Source organism: Peromyscus eremicus, chromosome 1 (genome assembly GCF_949786415.1).
Source record: "Peromyscus eremicus chromosome 1, PerEre_H2_v1, whole genome shotgun sequence".
Classification (NCBI taxonomy): Eukaryota; Metazoa; Chordata; class Mammalia; order Rodentia; family Cricetidae; genus Peromyscus; species Peromyscus eremicus.
The window spans coordinates 192424481-192442098 of NC_081416.1; the positions used below are offsets into that span (position 1 = coordinate 192424481).

Here is a 17618-nt window from a genome sequence, read left to right on the forward strand (position 1 = left end):
ATAACATGCCAGATAAAGTCAATTAAATTTATTGGTATTAGCTTGTACCACTATACAACACTGCACTTGCTTCTGACAAAAGTCTCTAATGCATATACTACTCTGTCACTTGATTTCTGGAAATCCACATTGTGTGACTGAGTTCTAACTCATTTAATTTGCCTTAAGCAACAGAGCTTATAATTGCTATCAATGGAGCACAGTTTATCCACGACAGGTCAATATGTTTCATTCACTTCTGATATGATCCCACAGGTACCAGAACAAAAAAGATGAAGCCCAAACACATGTTACAGTTTATCTTACAATGACGAATGGATTATGCATTAGCTTGTATGTTTAATTTTGAAGGAGATTAATGAATAAATAATTAGATACTGTACAAAAAAGCTATCAAATCCTTGCACCTATGATATAATTACATGATATTTCGATTCCTCATGCAGAAAAAGAGGAATTTATATACAACAGAGTTATGATTCATAATAAAGGGGCCTAATGTGGGAAAGCACATAGAAATGATGTCTGTGATGTTCATTAGCAACCACCCATCATTATAAACAAGAGCATTCCAACCCTGTAAGATGGAGGAGAGGGCATAAAAGCCTAGAAAAGTGAACACGAGGACCAGGATGCTCTGGGTGGCTCTGGACTCAGGGGATGCACTGATGGAAACATGAGTGCTATGGATGTGTTGAACCCGTTGCTTGTGCCTGTAGAGAATGACAATCATGGATCCACCAGTCCAGGCAATGATCACAGAAAGCAAAGCTTCAGGGATTACACAGAAAGCTACATACAATGAGCCTGTGACTTCATTAAGACCTACAGTGGAGCAATATTTCAAATCTCTTTTATGTGTCAGGTTTTTGCTGTTCCCTTTGATAGACAGATACAGAGGGAAAATCATATTAATTACCATGAACAAGACCCAGCAGAGAAAAATGGAGAGTCCAATGTACTTTGGAGCTTTCGCTTTCAGATCCTTCAAACAGGAGTCACTAGGGCTGATGGTGATGGCCTGAAAAACAGTCAAGAAACAGGTAGTGCCAATGGACATGTTTCTGCCAAGTCTTTGAATATACAAAAGAAGTTTGCAGCCAAAATCACTGATAAGCCACTTCATCCCCAAAACCTGTATTGCCATTATTACTCCTTTAGAAACAATGATCAAGGAGTTGGCTGTGAACAGGTGTGTGAGAATCAAATTCTTGGTCCTTAATGTCTGTTGAATGTAGTAATGGATGAGGTAGTAGGAAAGAAGAGAGAAATTCCCCAGAATTCCAACTGTGCTCTGAAGCAACAACACTGTTCCTATTGCCAAATCCTTGAGGTTCATTCTGTCATTTAGCACCTCTTAATTCTATGAATCATGGCAAAAATCACCTGGTGAAACAAAATTATTAATTTAAATTTCTATAGCTATGCTATGGGTGTGTCAGAATTACTTTTGCTTAAGATTGCAAAGCCAGTATTTGCAACACACCAAGTCATTGTGTTAAATAAAATTTAGCTTTGCAAAAATTATAACTCTTTGTAGGACTGCTGAAGTAGTCAAGTGAACATAATCATTAAAGAATAAATAGGGTAAAAATGTCAGTGCTTTCATTAGATCTAATGTCTGGATCATGATACCATAGCAGAAATATAAAACAGGAACTGGCAATTTCTTGTCAGCATTGGTATAAGCAGGTATCTTACAGAATGGAAACAGTGATCACATTTCAGCCAATGTTTTGGAATCTGGAAATCTGTATGTTACTGAAAATGATATACATTTACATGACAATCTATTCATAAATTCATCATCCATTCATAAAAGTTAACATCTAATTTTTGATTCTCCCACAGTTTCTTTAAGAGTGCTCAGCTTCAGCTGATACTCACATAGTGTTGTCATATGCAGCAGTGTAAGTGATCAAGGAATTCACAAAACCCACAAGCAGTGAAATAGATATAAAATAGGAAAAATAAGAGCTTTTACATTGTGAGCATAATTGAGCAAAGCACAACACAGATCAGCAGTTATCTTGTCTCTAAAGTGTAACATAGATATGAACTCATCTACGCACAATCTTAACTCACCCAGTTATACAGCATAACCCTATTATTAGTGACACAGTTTTGGATTGTACAAGGATAAATGGCAACTTCATATATCTACTTTTTTGTGGAAGGCTTTAAGGTCTCACTGTATAATGTATGCTGGTCTGAAACTTTCAGCAAATATCCAAAAAAAAACTTCTGGATTCCTGGATTTGTCATACACCTAAAATTTTTGTTTTATTGATCTTTATTGAGTTTCATTTGTGATTTCCAATGAGAAGGCCATTTATGTGTTCTATGTGTCTTTTGAGGGGTTTCTTTTGTTAATGTTGCTAGAATAGCACGAATCATAAAACATAATAAGAACTGTTGGAAGGGTTGTTGTTGAGATGTGATTGGTACTAAATGAGAGTCTCTATGGGACATATATCATATAACCACAGGCACATATCATGACATAACCATGAAAGATCTATGGATCAAAATTGTGAGTTCATTATGATGCTCACTAGAATGCTACCCAGAGCCTTTGTTACACTAATTTGTTGGTAGCACAAAGCTCTTGCACACACAGATCTCCAGAGAAACCAAGAATGTTAAGTGTGCAGGACTGTCTTTTTTAATGGAAAAGATGTAAAGATGTAAAATTTGTTCTTTCCTTCTAGAAAGCTGGGGATTGGAAGTGATTAATAACTTGGTAATCTATCTTATCTATTGAGCAAGGCCTGGTCAATCTCTCAAAATCAAGACCACAGATGTCTAATAGTCTAAATGACACTACATAGCCAGAGGCTTCTCCAGGCTCCCACAACAAGCACCAAGAGGTGTCAAATAGCCCAAATGACCTCTATGCTACCTTTATGACTGACACCAAACCAAAATCTTCCTTAGGCTCTTAAGCTAATATGGGTAGAATGTCTCCACAACCTATCTTCTTGGAGGAAATAACATGTATTCGGAGTTGAGTTTTTATCTAATTTAGCTTCCTTGTGCATAAGGCATTTTATTACACAAAGAAATGTTTTTTCCAAATCATATTGTATTGAAAACAATCAGAATAAACCACTTGGCATCAGACTACCCAAGTTTTGATCCAGGATGATGAAATAAACCTGAATCAAGATTTTATTCTCACCTCCCTACATGCCGCTGCCTGCCTTGACACATGAAGACACTCATTCACTTACTGCCCTTAATAAATTTTATGATGTTTGATAATGAAATCAAACTAGGAAGGATATTCACCAAAGTACAGAGTTGTACCAAGGACATTTAAAAATTCAGTATATTTTGAAGTTTCTTAGTTTTACCCACCTAGACAACTTGTCTGGACACACTGACAGGAGTATAGTGCAGACTTGTGAGGACAGAAATGAATGTTCACAGTCACAGAAAAGTACTCCAATATATGAGTAGTCAAGGGCTTGGTGTCATCTTCAAGTCAATGGCGAAGTGGAAAGAACCCTCCATTTGAGAGTCTGGTAGAAGAACTCAACCATTATACTGCCAGGGAACAGCCTCAGCAGTTTTGGGGGTCCGAAGGACGGGATACCTGGAAGGCATAGTAACAACTCAGACACAATGCTTGTTCAAGCTACTAGGTCACTTCTGGTTTCTGCAGTTGCTAAGTAGCTTCTCTGTTACTGCTTCTTTAGCTTCTGCTTTTGCCTTGGTAACCTCAGGCTTTTATTATCATAAGCAAAGGGAATCACAAAGAAAAGGGGAAATCATCCAATAGAAAATGTTCTCATGATTCCAAAGGTTATTCTTAGAAAATCACCAATATATTCTTCTTCATCTTGATTACACCCAGGAACTATCCCAGGTTTAACACCAAAGGAAGCATAATCTATTTTTATTATTAATGATTATATAATCTTCTGAGCACTTGACCCAGAGGCTAGCAACATGCAATTTCGCAAAAAAGGTAAAAATCAGAAAAGTGGTTAATGTACCAGACAGTTATTTCCTTCTCACACAGCCTGCTCCGGCCTCGAGTCCCATGCAACCACCTAAGTTTCTCCTCAGCCCTCTTTAAACACCAAGCCCTGTGACTGGTGGGCCACAATGATCTCAGACAAGAAATCTGCTCAGCAAGTCAGCAACTTTTGTCCTTCTTATCCCAACAATTCCAAGGAAGAACTAATCTGATTTTTAGAGCTTCCATGAAAGGAAGCTCACTTTTCCTGGCAGCTCTTTTCAATCTAGGAACCGAGTAAAACTTGCAGCAATCACTTCAGCATTGTTACATTGTCCCCACACTCCTTCAGGAGGAATCAAAATATCAGGATTAAAGTTGCCATCTCCCTTTCTTGGTGGAGGCCACCATTTTCCTCCTATTCTAGGTTTCCACACTTCTAGTTTGTCATCTCATTTATATGTTACTCCATCCACAGTCTTCAGCCAATACCCCTTAGGGTCCCAAGTTTTACACAATGCCCTTGGAATATCTACAGAAACTGAATTATTCAACATGGCCAATTTGAATCCAGTGTGCTGATACACATCATACTATGTGCTGTAGTTGGCCACACATTTGGTACAGTTTATCCAAGCCTGAAAAGCTTCCCCAGACTGCACGGTCTTTCTCATGTCCTGCATAACTGCCTTAACCCCAGCCTGGGTTATCATTTCTGTATAATTTCCTATGAAATTTACTTCACTCCTTTCCTTTATCACAGAAATCACCATTGATCTAGGAACATAGAACATGAAGATCAGATAGATAGAAAAAGAATAGTATTGCAAGAAGTAATTATATGGAGGAGAACATGACATGTACATGCCATAAAGCATGACCTCAAGACACTTATGTAATTTTGATAATTGTTTGGGGGTAGACAGTGGCATCATCTTTATTGCTGGGATAAGACCTGAGGAAAAGCTTAGGAAATGAATCCCCAGTTTCGTAAAGTGTTGTGGCAGTGAGAACACTTAGGAAATGTGAACACCTACGGGCTGTTTATATGTTCATATAAATTTGTGCCCCACAGGGTTGTGACAGCCACATTTTCAAGCATATCATGTTCAGCTACTTTTCATAACTAACAGTTGTATACAAAGATTCTGGCATTTTACTAAAAACCTATGCTCAAATTATAGTCTAGTCAAACAGAAAATGCCTGTGGTCACACTTGGTTGGTGAGGGCAGGACAGAGTCAATATTTATCTTGTCATCAAACATGTTTCTGAGGGACCACACACTACTATCTATCAAATGAAATATTGAACTCTATTACACTAAAACTCACTTATTTAGCAGGAAAATAATATTCAATATAACAGTGTGCAATAAAAATTACCAGATTAAGGAGATAGCTTGGTGCTGATGACTTTGCTTTGTTACATATGAGAGCCTTAGTTCCATCTGCACAACTAATAAAAAAATTGTGTGGTGGCACATGGAATCATCCAAGGCCTGGGGAGGCAGAACAGGTGTGTCTTTGAAGCTCCTTGTCCAGCCAGCCTGTAATACTAAGAGAGTTACATATATTTCAAAAAATACAAACAAAAATAAAAATAAAAGTCTGAGGAAAGACAGCCGAGATTCTCCTGTTACTCCACACAAAATCATAACACACACACACACACACACACACACACACACACACACACACACACAGAACACACACTAGTGTATATAAACAGACACACACTCATAAACACATACACATGCAAACACACACACATGATCAGTCAAATACACATAAACATTCATACACTTGCACACAAAAATACTCTGTAACACACACATACATTCACCCTCCCAACACAGACTCTCACATACTCTCTTTCTCCTGTACTAATTCACAAATGCAAAGTGAACTCACCTCACATCACATATGTGCCTTAACAGGACCACACATACACACATAAGAATTTTAATTATGAGTTTCACATTAAAAGCTTATGTTTGCTAATTCCTTTATCAAGCCAAAAGATTTACAACATATCAAGGTTTTGAAAAGACATTAAAATCAAATACATTCAGGGAGTATCACCAGAAGGCTAGGAAATACATTGTAGTAATTTAAGTTACAAAGAAAAGGTAGGATGCAGGTGTAGCTCTGTGGTAGCATCATTGTCTGCCAGGAGCAAAGCTCTGCATTGCCTCAATACCCTACACTGAAAACTGGGAAAGTCATCCTGATGCTGCAGCATCATTAGAATGTTACTAATCCAGAATAAATAAGAAAAGATGCATTTGTCCCTGTTGAGGGAAGTGTATGACTCAGAATTACAATGTCATGTTCCAAACAACACTGTGCTCCCATGTTCTAGAGGGAAAGCAGCATCATCAGTCATGGCCACTGACTGTGAGAAACACAGGTCCTGCCCTAGACCTAGATGCAGTGCTGCCTAGAAACTAGTTTTACACCACAAGCACTCATACAATCTGAAGATTCTAGAATTAAATGATTACGATTGTCCTAATTAAATCTGTACTATTCACATAAAGCTGTTACTCCAGATCCTGTGATTGTCAAACTGAACAATTAATCTTTGATTCATGTGAGTGATGTGTAAATATATATTTCAGTGTCAGTAACTACAATCCTTTAACACCTTCAAAGTCATATTTCTTGATTATTTAGAATATTATATAATCACCTGAAGTTTTGTTTCATCATATTGTGTAAATGTCGGATTCTTTTACTAGGGGATAACTTATTTGCTTCTCACAGCTCAGAAAATGTTCCCATCTCTTGAATGAAATTTCACTGCATCTTTGTCCACCCCAAAAATCCATTTCTAAACAAAAACACTTACCAGATCCACCTTCTTTGCTGTCTCTGCTTCATATGTGGCATGGTAAATGCTCATCTGAATCATCTACGCTGAACTGCCTGTTTTGTGGTCAGCTCCTGACATCCTGAAATCCAGTCCTGTGAGATATGTAGGCAACACAATTCTGAGATTAAGGTCTGAGGCTCTGTAACCTCACCTCCCTTCTAATCTACAGTTTTCATTTCAACAACTGTGGCAATGACAGTTACTGCTTTGGGATAATTACTAAAGTTGATTAGAAGTTTCTTCTGTGTCTCCAAAGAGGTAAACTTTTCAGGGAGGATCTCATGTTCTCATGACACCTGAAAGACAACAGTCACAGAGGATGTAAGGCATGTCAAAGTTTCATGTGTTGGAATCTTACAAAGAGGTTTGTGTGATTCATTGGACTCCAGCTTTCTCTGTGTTCTTTTAAACAAAAAGAAATGGATAATTAATTATTAGATCCAAGTTTTGCCTGATATTACAGCACTCACCAGAACACAGTAAGTCAGGAATTCAAGGATAGCTACTGAAGTGTCTACAAAAGGAAAAATTCAATGTTATAAACTGCACTAGAAATTATTGCAAACTTTCTAAACTGTATCCAAATTAACTCAAAATGATGATTGGCAAACATATTGGAAAAAATAGAAATATCACCCCAGCAATGACACAAAGTCTGAATACAGTTCTATCTGTCAAAGAATTTATATGCAACTATTATTTATAAACAAAATCAGTTGTTTTCATTAAGTATTCTGTAAGCAGAGGCTATCTTTTCAATGGAAAAGCACTGAGTGGGGACCAGAATCACCCAGTATTATCTTTGCCAAAGAAAATGTAGATCTTTAATTGTTTACAATTATGCAAGAAACAGAAAAAATAGAGGCATATCATTTGCTGTCTGGACAGTAACCATCCTTCTTTGAGGGTTTTAGGACAGTAGAGACACAAGACAACATTACTTCTGCTCCAATTTTAAACCTTCATTTCCAAGAACTTGCTGAGTTACAATAATTAAATTCAATAAAGTATCAATGTAAAAAATTGTTCTGCTCATGGTCAGGGTCTATTAGATAGAAAATGTTGTGGTTCGGATGAAAAATATCCCTAACAGTCTTAGGTATTTGTACACTTTGTGTCCATTATTTTAGGAAGGATTGGATGGTATAGCCTTTCTAGAGAAAGTGATTTACTGGACAAGGATATTATATTAAAATCCTTGTACATTTCCTGAACATTTTATCCTTTCTTTTGGTTATGAAGAAGTGATCAGTCAGCTTCCTGCTCATTCAGTGTTATTGCTGTCATGCTTGTTTTATGTTTGGACTCTAAAGAACAAATAAACTCTCCCTTCAGTATGAGGTATCCAGTCATGGTGCCTCATCACAATAAAAAATGTAAGTAATGCATAATTTTGTATCAGTGAGTAGAATGGTGATATGAAGACTCTGTGTGGCTTTGGGGGAAATGTGAAAGAGTTTGGAAATTTGAATTATAAAAACAACTGAATGCTACTAGGAGAGCATAATGAAACATTCTAGTTGAAGCCAAAATAACTTTACTGATGAAAGTAATGTGGACTGTAGAGGCTAGCTCAATAGGATTTATAATGAATCAATAACTTTAACAACAATTGTAGTAAAATCCTTTTTGTGATATTTTGTCAAAGAATACATCTGTTTTCTGACTAAATCCTGAGAATTTACATTAAGCAGAATATAAAAGTGATAAAATTATTTCCTTGTCCAATAATATCTAAGATGGCATATCGGTGACTCTGTGGAATGGTTATCACTGATAACTCTTATGAAGGTCTATAGTGAAAAAGAGCAAGTGGGGAAGAAAGACACAGACTGGAAAGAAAAGGCACTGGAAAGCTTAGTGCTACAACCAAGGCATGACATAGGCTAAAAGACATGCTGTAAGACTATAGAGCTATAGTAATAAAAACAGCTTGGTACTGGCATAAAAACCAACAAGTAGACCAATGGAATCAAATTGAAGACCCTGACATTAATCCACACACCTATGAACATATGATTTTTGACAAAGAAGCCAAAACTGTACCATGGAAAAAAGAAAGCGTCTTCAACAAATGGTGCTGGCATAACTGGATGTCAACATGCAGAAGATTGCAAACAGATATATATCTGTCACCATGCACAAAACTCAAGTCCAAGTGGATCAAAGACCTCAATATAAATCCAGTTACACTGAACTTGATAGAAGAGAAAGTAGAAAGTAGTCTGGAATGAATTGACACAGGAGACCACTTCATAAATATAACACCAGTAGCATAGACACTGAGAGAGACAATTAATAAATGGGACCTCCTGAAACTGAGAAGCTTTTGTAGAGCAAAGGATACAGTCAATAAGACCAAACGACAACCTACGGAATGGGAAAAGATCTTCACCAAGCCCACATCTGACAGAAGGTTGATCTCCAAAATATATAAAGAACTCAAAAAGCTAGAAATAAAAATAATGAACAATCCAATAAAAAAAATAGGCTACAGAGCTTAACAGAGAATTCTCAACAGAAGAATCTCAAATGGCTGAAAGGCATTTAAGGAATTGGTCAACATCCTTAGTCATCAGGGAAATGCAAATCAAAACAACTCTGAGATACTATCTTGCATCTTTCAGAATGGCTAAGATCAAAAACACTGAAGATTACTTACGTTGGAGAGGATGTGGAGCAAGGGGAACACTACTCCACTGTTGGTGGGAATGCAAACTTGTACAGACACTCTGTAAATCAGTATGGCATTTTCTAAGAAAATTGGGAATATATCTTCCTCAAGACCCAGCTATACCACTCTTGGGCATATAACCAAGGAATGTTCAATCTTACCACAAGGACACATACTCAACTATGTTCATAGCAGCATTATTCGTAATAGCAAGAACCTGAAAACAACCTAGATGCCCCTCAACTGAAGAATGGATAAAGAAAATATGGCACATATACACAATGGAGTACTACTCAGCATTAAAAAACAATGATATCATGAAATTTGCAGGCAAATGGATGGAACTAGAAAATATCATCTTGAGTGAGGTAACCCAGACTCAGAAGGACAAACATAGTATGTACTCACTCATGAGTGGATATTAAATGTGAGGGAGGGGATGGCCAGACTGCAACCCACATCTCCAGAGAGGCTAGGTAACAGGGAAAGACCCTAGGAGGGACACATGGATGACCCAGTGAAGGAGAAGTGGATAAGATCTACATGAGCAGACTGGATGGGGGAGGGGTAGAGGGCAAGGAGTGGGGGATGAGAACATAGGAAAATGGGAGGGTGGAGCTGGAACAGGGACAGAGCAGGAGGGCAGGGAGGGAGATACCACAATAGATGAGGACATCATAGGAATAAGAAGAGGCAGGGTGCTGGGGAAGCTCTCAGTATGACCCCACTTTGGTCTGCTGGCAGTGGTCCAGAGGGTGCCTGGACCAGTCTACCCTGGTGACTGCTCTTGCAAATACCTTGTCATCATAGAGCCTTTGTCCAGTGACTGATGGAGCCAGATGCGGAGATCCATGGCCAGGCACCAGGCTGAGTCTGGGAATCCAATCAATGAGAGAGAGAGGAGGGATTCTGCAGGTGGGGGACATCGAGATCATGATGGGAAGAAGTTCAGAGATGACTAGTCACTCTAGTGGAAGCCCATGAACTGTAGACTAGTTGCTGTGGAGCCCCATGGGACTGGACTAGGCCCTCTGGATATGGAAGATGGTTGTTTGGCTTATCTGTTTGGGGAACACCCAGGCAGGGGAATTAGGATCCATCCCTGGTGCATGGGCAGGCTTTTGGGAATCCGGTGCCTGTGGTGTGATGCCTTGCGCAGGCTTCGTGCAGTAGTAAGGGGCTTTGACCTGCCTAGGCTCAGTGTGCCTGGCTCTGCTGACTCCCCATGGGTGACCTTGATTTGAGAGATGTGGGAATGTGGGGTGGCTTGGGAGAGAGGGCTGGGGGGTGGAAGGAGAGAGGAGGTGGGATCTGTGAGTGCTATGTAGAGTAAGTAGAAAATTTCTTAATAGAGAAAAATGAAAAAAAAGTAAATAAAAAAGAAGTGTAACAAATACAGTTGTCACTGTGTTATTTAATTTTTTTCATAATAAAAGTAAAGACAGGGTTTCACTGTATAATCTAGGCTGGCCTAGAACTTCCTGCAGCTCCTTCCTTGCCATGTACATGCCTGGGATTACCATATTCAGCCCAACTTAGTTTCTTGATATATGTGTGGCACACTAAGGTGATTTTCACTTATGAGTTCCAGTGCCCTGGGCATTGTGTGTTCTCTTTCTTTTGTAGAAAAAATAAATCTAATCACTTTTCCCAAAAGCATAAAGTGAGTTTGTTTTAAGGGTTGCTTGAATGATTGATTTTAAGTGTCTACTCTACAAGATAAAAAGAGCTACAAGTCCAAGCCAAACCACTCACGAATATTCACTTGATAAATATCGCATCTTAGTCACAACACACATTGGAAAACTAGCCTGAATATTTGCCTCATTTTATGATATTTTAGTTGGTATTTTAGTCATAGAAATCATACCAGGAAGGCCATTTTCAACAATATGCAGAGCCCTACAGAGACCAGTTTAAAAAACAGTACACTGTACAAAATCTTTAGTTCCACCTACCTGCAGGACTTTGTTTACTGAGGTGCCTGACATAATAGCTGACAATAGTCTTTTATTTTAGCAGATCTCTGTCAGGAAATAAGAAAATATTCACAGTCACAGAAAATTCTCTAAACTGAGATTCCAAGGTCTTGAAAGACAATGACTGATAGTAGAATGCACCACGTTTAGGAATCAGGTAAGAATGACCCCATGGGCTCATTCAGTGTATAGAACAAATAGGAGGGGAAGAGTCAACACACAGGAAACAATCTTTACACAGACAGGTGTGAAGCATCATTATTTTCCAATTCCTGCAGGTACCCTGCCAGTTTTCAGTAATTGCCACTTGAATTCAAAGCCATGAAATATTTCCTGTATATACTGTGTAATCACTTTTATTACATCAGCTAAAATCCTTTTTTCTCATAATGAAGTACTTATTGAAAATTTAATTGCATTGAATCATCCCAGAGTTAGACTGAAAATTGCAAACAGAGGTGGCAATCTATGAGTCACTGTTACAATACTGTTCCTCTGACACCTCCTGTGATTTGCACAGAGGTCTGATGAGGACAATGTAGTTCTCCTCACTGCCAAGACAAAAACCTGAGAATAAACCTTGTAGATGATTGCCTAAAGCAAAATGGTCATTCTGAGCAGTTTGAACACTTTAAAAAATTAGAGCATGACCTAGCTGCTTCCATACACAGTCACCTAATTTTTTACTGAGCAGTGCTACATAAGCCACGTTTTTAAATATTATACTTCTATAAATTTTATTTTCATTCTATCTTAAATTGGCATAAGATAAAAATACAATTTACTCCTATAGAAACTGCTTGTGTACAAGTTGGATTAGATGAATGCAAGAGATACTCAAGTGTAGCTAGAGTTTTCCTGCCTGGCCCACAGTCAGGACAAATCTCTCTCACCTGCTAGTCCCACAGCCGCTCAGACCCAACCAAGTAAACACAGAGACTTATATTGCTTACAAACTGTATGGCCATACAAGGCTTCTTGCTAACTGTTCTTACAGCTTAAATTAATCCATTTCTATAAATCTATACCTTGCCACGTGGCTCGTGGCTTACCAGCATCTTCACATGCTGTTTGTCATCATGGCGGCTGGCAGTGTCTCTGACTCAGCCTTCCACTTCCCAGCTTTATTCTCCTCCTTGTCCCACCTATACTTCCTGCCTGGCCACTGGCCAATCAGTGATTTATTTACTGACCAATCAGCAACATACTTGACATACAGACCATCTCACAGCAGTCAAGATTGTTTTTTTCAGCAAACATGATTTTATGATTGCTGATAGTAAAACATAAGAATATATCACAATTTGGGGACAGTTCTTTATATAATATAAGCAGTTGAGAATACATGTGTAAGTGTTGTGTCCAGGTCGTAAGACCTCAAGCAAGACCACCACAGAACCAATATCTGATGCAAGCACACAGAAGTTTTTTAATAACAAAGCAAGCCCTGGGGCTTGGTCCATATTCCAAACACTTGACATAATGGGTGGAGGAGGATGGCCCTGAACACTCACTTGAAGGGGTTTATACAGGAAAGGTTTACATCTAGAGAGTTACATATCTTAGGATTCGATGAGGGGTTTAGGGATGAGGTAGTTCTTTGAAGTTACTGGCTGACCTATAAGCATGAGGTTACTGATGGCTAACAGGATTCAGGGTATCAACAAAGACATAAATCTTTTACTCCCTATGTTCTGCTTTTGCTGAACCCAGGATATATAGATTCTGTAGGGCTCTGCATATTGTTGAAAATGGCCTTCCCGGTATGATTTCTATGACTAAAATACCAACTGAAAGATCATAAAATGAAGCAAAGATTCTGGCCTCAAACCCAGATATATTTCAGCTTTATCTTCCTATGAGTTCAACTTCTGATCAGTTCTAAAACTGCTGGTCAGCAAATACCTTTTGTGGCGGGGGGGGGGGGGGGGGGGGGCTGCGGTGGCATCTCAAGATGGCTACTGATTTTCTTCCTTTCATAAGTTATAAAAAGAAACATATTATAGGTTCAGTAACAGATTGCAGATTGAAGCACAAACTTTGCTTTCAGGCTCACTATGTTCTATTTCTCAAGTCTCCAAATTGTCCATAAGGGTCTTATGGATTTTGATGGTGATTTTTCACGTGTTCTTTGAAACTCTGTCATTTAAATGAAGAGAATTTATGTCTATGTCTGTTATTCAATCCATGTGAAGTTACTAAATGAACAGCACTATAACAGTGATTAATACTGTTAGAATTCTGCCCTCACTCCAGCTACATGCATCAGTGTATGCTGGCGACTATGTGCATGCAGCATGGTCATGCAGTCAGCGCATGCATGGTGTAGCTCCATACTGGGAGTCCTTAAAAGCCTGATGCAGACCCCCCCCCCCCCCCCTCTCTCTCTCTCTCTCTCTCTCTCTCTCTCTCTCTCTCTCTCTCTGCTTTTGCTTTGCCCTCTCTGTCTCTCCTCCACCCTACTATCTATCCCTCTGCTCTCTGCACTTGCTCCCTCCCCCACTTCCTCCTAATGAAGCTCTCTGCTACTAAGCAACCGGGTTCTGTTGTGGCCACGACCTTTCTGCTGGTAACCGGCACCTTCACTAGCGCCATTTATCATTCTTTCAAACAGAATGTCACTTCTATGCAACTTTCAGTTTAACTATGGAAAGCTTCTTAACACAATTAAACCTTGAGAACTTATCTCTTACAACTTGATATGATACAACTAGCCCCACTGTGTATTCTTGCGAATAGTCCCTTGGATCTGAAGACTGTAACTGTATCTTGTGGCTCTGGTGTGTGGGTTCACATGGGTCCATGGAATGAAGATGCAGAGGAATCTTAAGAATAAATATAGCCTTTCATGGCTGGAAGGGGTGGGTCCAGCCTTGAAGGACTGAAGCACTATCCCCTCGCCTAGGCCAGTTTTATTTTTCTCCTTTACAGTTCAGCCAGTTAATTTTCATACGTTCAAAACAATCTGAAAAGAGCTTCGAACAATACAATGCTTAATGCAAATTCCTCAATTTGTTGGGTACCTTTGTTCTGAGTTTCCTGAACCAAGTTTTGCATACGCCTTTATATCCTAGGGAAACTCTGAGACAAGATTCACATAGAGGGCAACAAGGGAAACAAAAGGTGTCTGCTAAACAAAACATGGATTAGGGATAGGTGCTACTCTCTGGAGCCACGAGGGTAGCAGCTCAGCAGGAATGCCACCACAGAAGACAAATATCAGTCACTGGAAAGTGGTACAATGCCCTTAGGGATGAGGGAACCTGAAGTGGTTGACAGGTTTCACAGTAAAGGTGAAATCATGAGTCTTTTCCTCTTTGTTATCATCTCTCTCTTTTTTTTTTTACTTCACTGAGGGTTCAGGTCCTTATGTCTGATTCTCAAACACTGGGTGTCTTCTACTGCTCCCCATTGTCTTCAAAGTAGCTCAGTGGCCTTGCCACTGCTCATGTTAAATCAAATATCCTTGAATTTCAGTGTTTCTTTCTATCTCCACAGATCTTTAATGAAAGTCATCTCACTATGTACCCCATAGATCAAGAAACAGAAGAGTGGCTTGTTGTGACAGTAATAGTACTGAGGCAGGAGGATTTCAGAATACATCAGTCCAGCATGAATGACAGCAAAAGACTCTATCTGAACACTGCTGCCCTCCCAATAGAAATAAGATCTAGTGGACTAACTTTCTTTTAATCCAAAGTCATCACATCAGTAATAGAGTATTATTGGGTTATTTGCAGGGGTTAAATTGATTAGACATATGTTCATTTTTCTACAGTTGTTTAAGAGGCCAGAGCACTGCTTCATGTGTGGTGGTTTTCACTAACTGAATCTTAAGTAAAAAATCATATCCTTTCCAGGAGTTTTCCAGTGAATCTGAGATTTGTGAACAAACTGATAGTTTTATTTATATTAATACATAGGATGGCATTGCACTAACACAAGTCAATGACTACTGCTAAATTCATATATGTGTGCATGTCTTTGCTTTCAAACTATTACTAGTGTGTAAATTCTGAACAGTGCTTATGAAAACTGATCCAAATATGTGAGTTTGTCAGTCTGGAGTCATATACCTGTTCTGCCTACACACAGACTTTCATTTGGGAATCATATGAAGCAATGTTGACATCACCAGTACCTGAAATCTAGCTTATTCCAGTTCTTATCAAGAGCTGCTGTTTCATACAATTTTTATTTCATATTCTGCTTATTGATGATACCAAACAGTGCATTTAAAAATATCAGTGAACATTTTTTCCTAATTATTTTTATTGAATACAGTCTTTGTTAAATTTCTGTTGCAATGTTTTAAACATGTCCAGTCAGTTGTGCATTGCTACCAATCTCTACAAAGGACCCATCCTTTCCCTACTCTCTCTCCACCCTAACTCTGTGTGAGCATTCAGATGTGTGTGGGATTGTATGTGTTTGTGAAGTTTGAAAAGATTCATTCTTAATATAACATTATCTAACTCATAATTTGTTAAGTACTTTTTAATCAATGTTCTTACCTATGATAGGGAAACATTCTTTTTCTGGTTGTACCATTGTTATTTTTTGTTTATAACTGACACAAAAATGCATTCACAGTGGATTTCTTCTAGGGAGAAGATGGGGACAGAATATAATTTTTCTCCAATATTGGTGGACATGTAGAAATGAGTGTTTTTCCACTTGTAACTTGTTGGTCTTTGTTTCTCCCAGGAAAGCTTTGCCCTATTCTTAATGCTGAATTTTATAAGAACTATAGTGGAAATCCCTGCCATAATGATATGCATCTGAAGATGAATTATTGTACTCTGATAAGTGATTGTTGCCATAATTTGAAGTAAAACTTGTTCATGGACAAAATAAACTCTAAGAATTTAAAAATAGGTTTAGTATTCTTATCACAGAGTACAATGGGAATATTGGGAAACTTTTCTATTCTCTTTGACTATCTAGTCTTTTACCAAAACAAAAAGAAGTTAGAGCCCATGGATTTGATTCTCATGCACTTAATCATGATCAATTCCTTCATCATTCTCTTTAAAAGATTGCCCAACACAGTGGCAGCTTTTGGTTTGAAACAGTTCTTCAATTGTTGGAGCTATCAACTTTTTCTGTATGTTCTTAGAGTTTTCAGGAACATGTCCATTACCACCACCTGTTGCCTGAGTGTCTTCCAGGCCATCACCATCAGCCCTAGAAACTCCTGTTGAAAGAACCTTAAAGTCACGTCTCCAAGGGACATTGGTCTCTACATTTCTGTGTTCTGGGTCTTTTACATCATGGTAAATGTCGCTTTCCCAGTATATGTATCCATAAAATTTAATAAGAAAAACATAACAAAAAAGACATAATTTGAACACCATACTTCTGTAGGTCATGACAAAGTCACATTCTCCTTATATATAGTTTTCTTTCTGTTTCTAGGACATCTGTTTTCTGTCCTCATCACCTGGACCAGCAGCCCCATGATTGTCAATCTTTGCAGACACAAGCAGCAACTCCAGTACATCCACAGCCCTCATGTTTCCCATGGAAGATCCATGGAGTCCAGAGCAACCCAGAGCATCCAGGCCCTAGTGTCCACCTTTCTGGTTTTTTATACCATCTCTGCAATCTTGCATGGCTGCACTACTCTACTGTACAGTAACAATTCATGGTTGGTGAACATCACAACAATCATAACTCTGTGTTTTCCCAATTTGATCCCCTCATTCTTAAGAGTCAGGACTGTACTATGTCCAGGCCCTGTTTTATTTGAATAAAGGATGCAAAATTCCAAATGTTATTATAATCATGTAAATTACAGGTTTTTTCACAACATCATATTTTTGCAAATAACACAGAAGTTTTGAGGTTGAAGTCACTTGTTTTTCTAAGGTAAATCTTAAAAAATTTTCAGAGTTCTTCAGTTGCTGGAACACAGATCCAACACTGTCTAAACTATTGAGACTTAGGCCTTTTATCCTTTAATCCAACTTTTCTCAGCCTTTCCATGTGACATGCTGCCTTGGGGAAAAGCTGCTCAATATTTTGTCAACAAAGCATGCCCTCTTTTGGCATCAGGTAGACTGAGACATAATGTCCTATACATTGCATTCTGTATATATTTATCCTGTACATGTATGGAATAT

The 17618-nt window shown here is 38.5% G+C and overlaps 1 protein-coding gene and 1 pseudogene across 1 annotated transcript; one reads left to right on the forward strand and one right to left on the reverse strand.

Annotated features, from left to right (window-relative positions):
* Positions 1-418: 418 nt before the first annotated feature.
* Positions 419-1339, reverse strand: LOC131904050 (vomeronasal type-1 receptor 4-like). The gene has a single exon (XM_059254975.1). It carries the CDS (start codon positions 1337-1339, stop codon positions 419-421), a length of 921 nt encoding a protein of 306 aa, XP_059110958.1.
* Positions 1340-16337: 14998 nt separating this feature from the next.
* On the forward strand, positions 16338-17249 carry LOC131904058 (vomeronasal type-1 receptor 4-like; annotated as a pseudogene).
* The last annotated feature ends 369 nt before the right edge of the window (positions 17250-17618 follow it).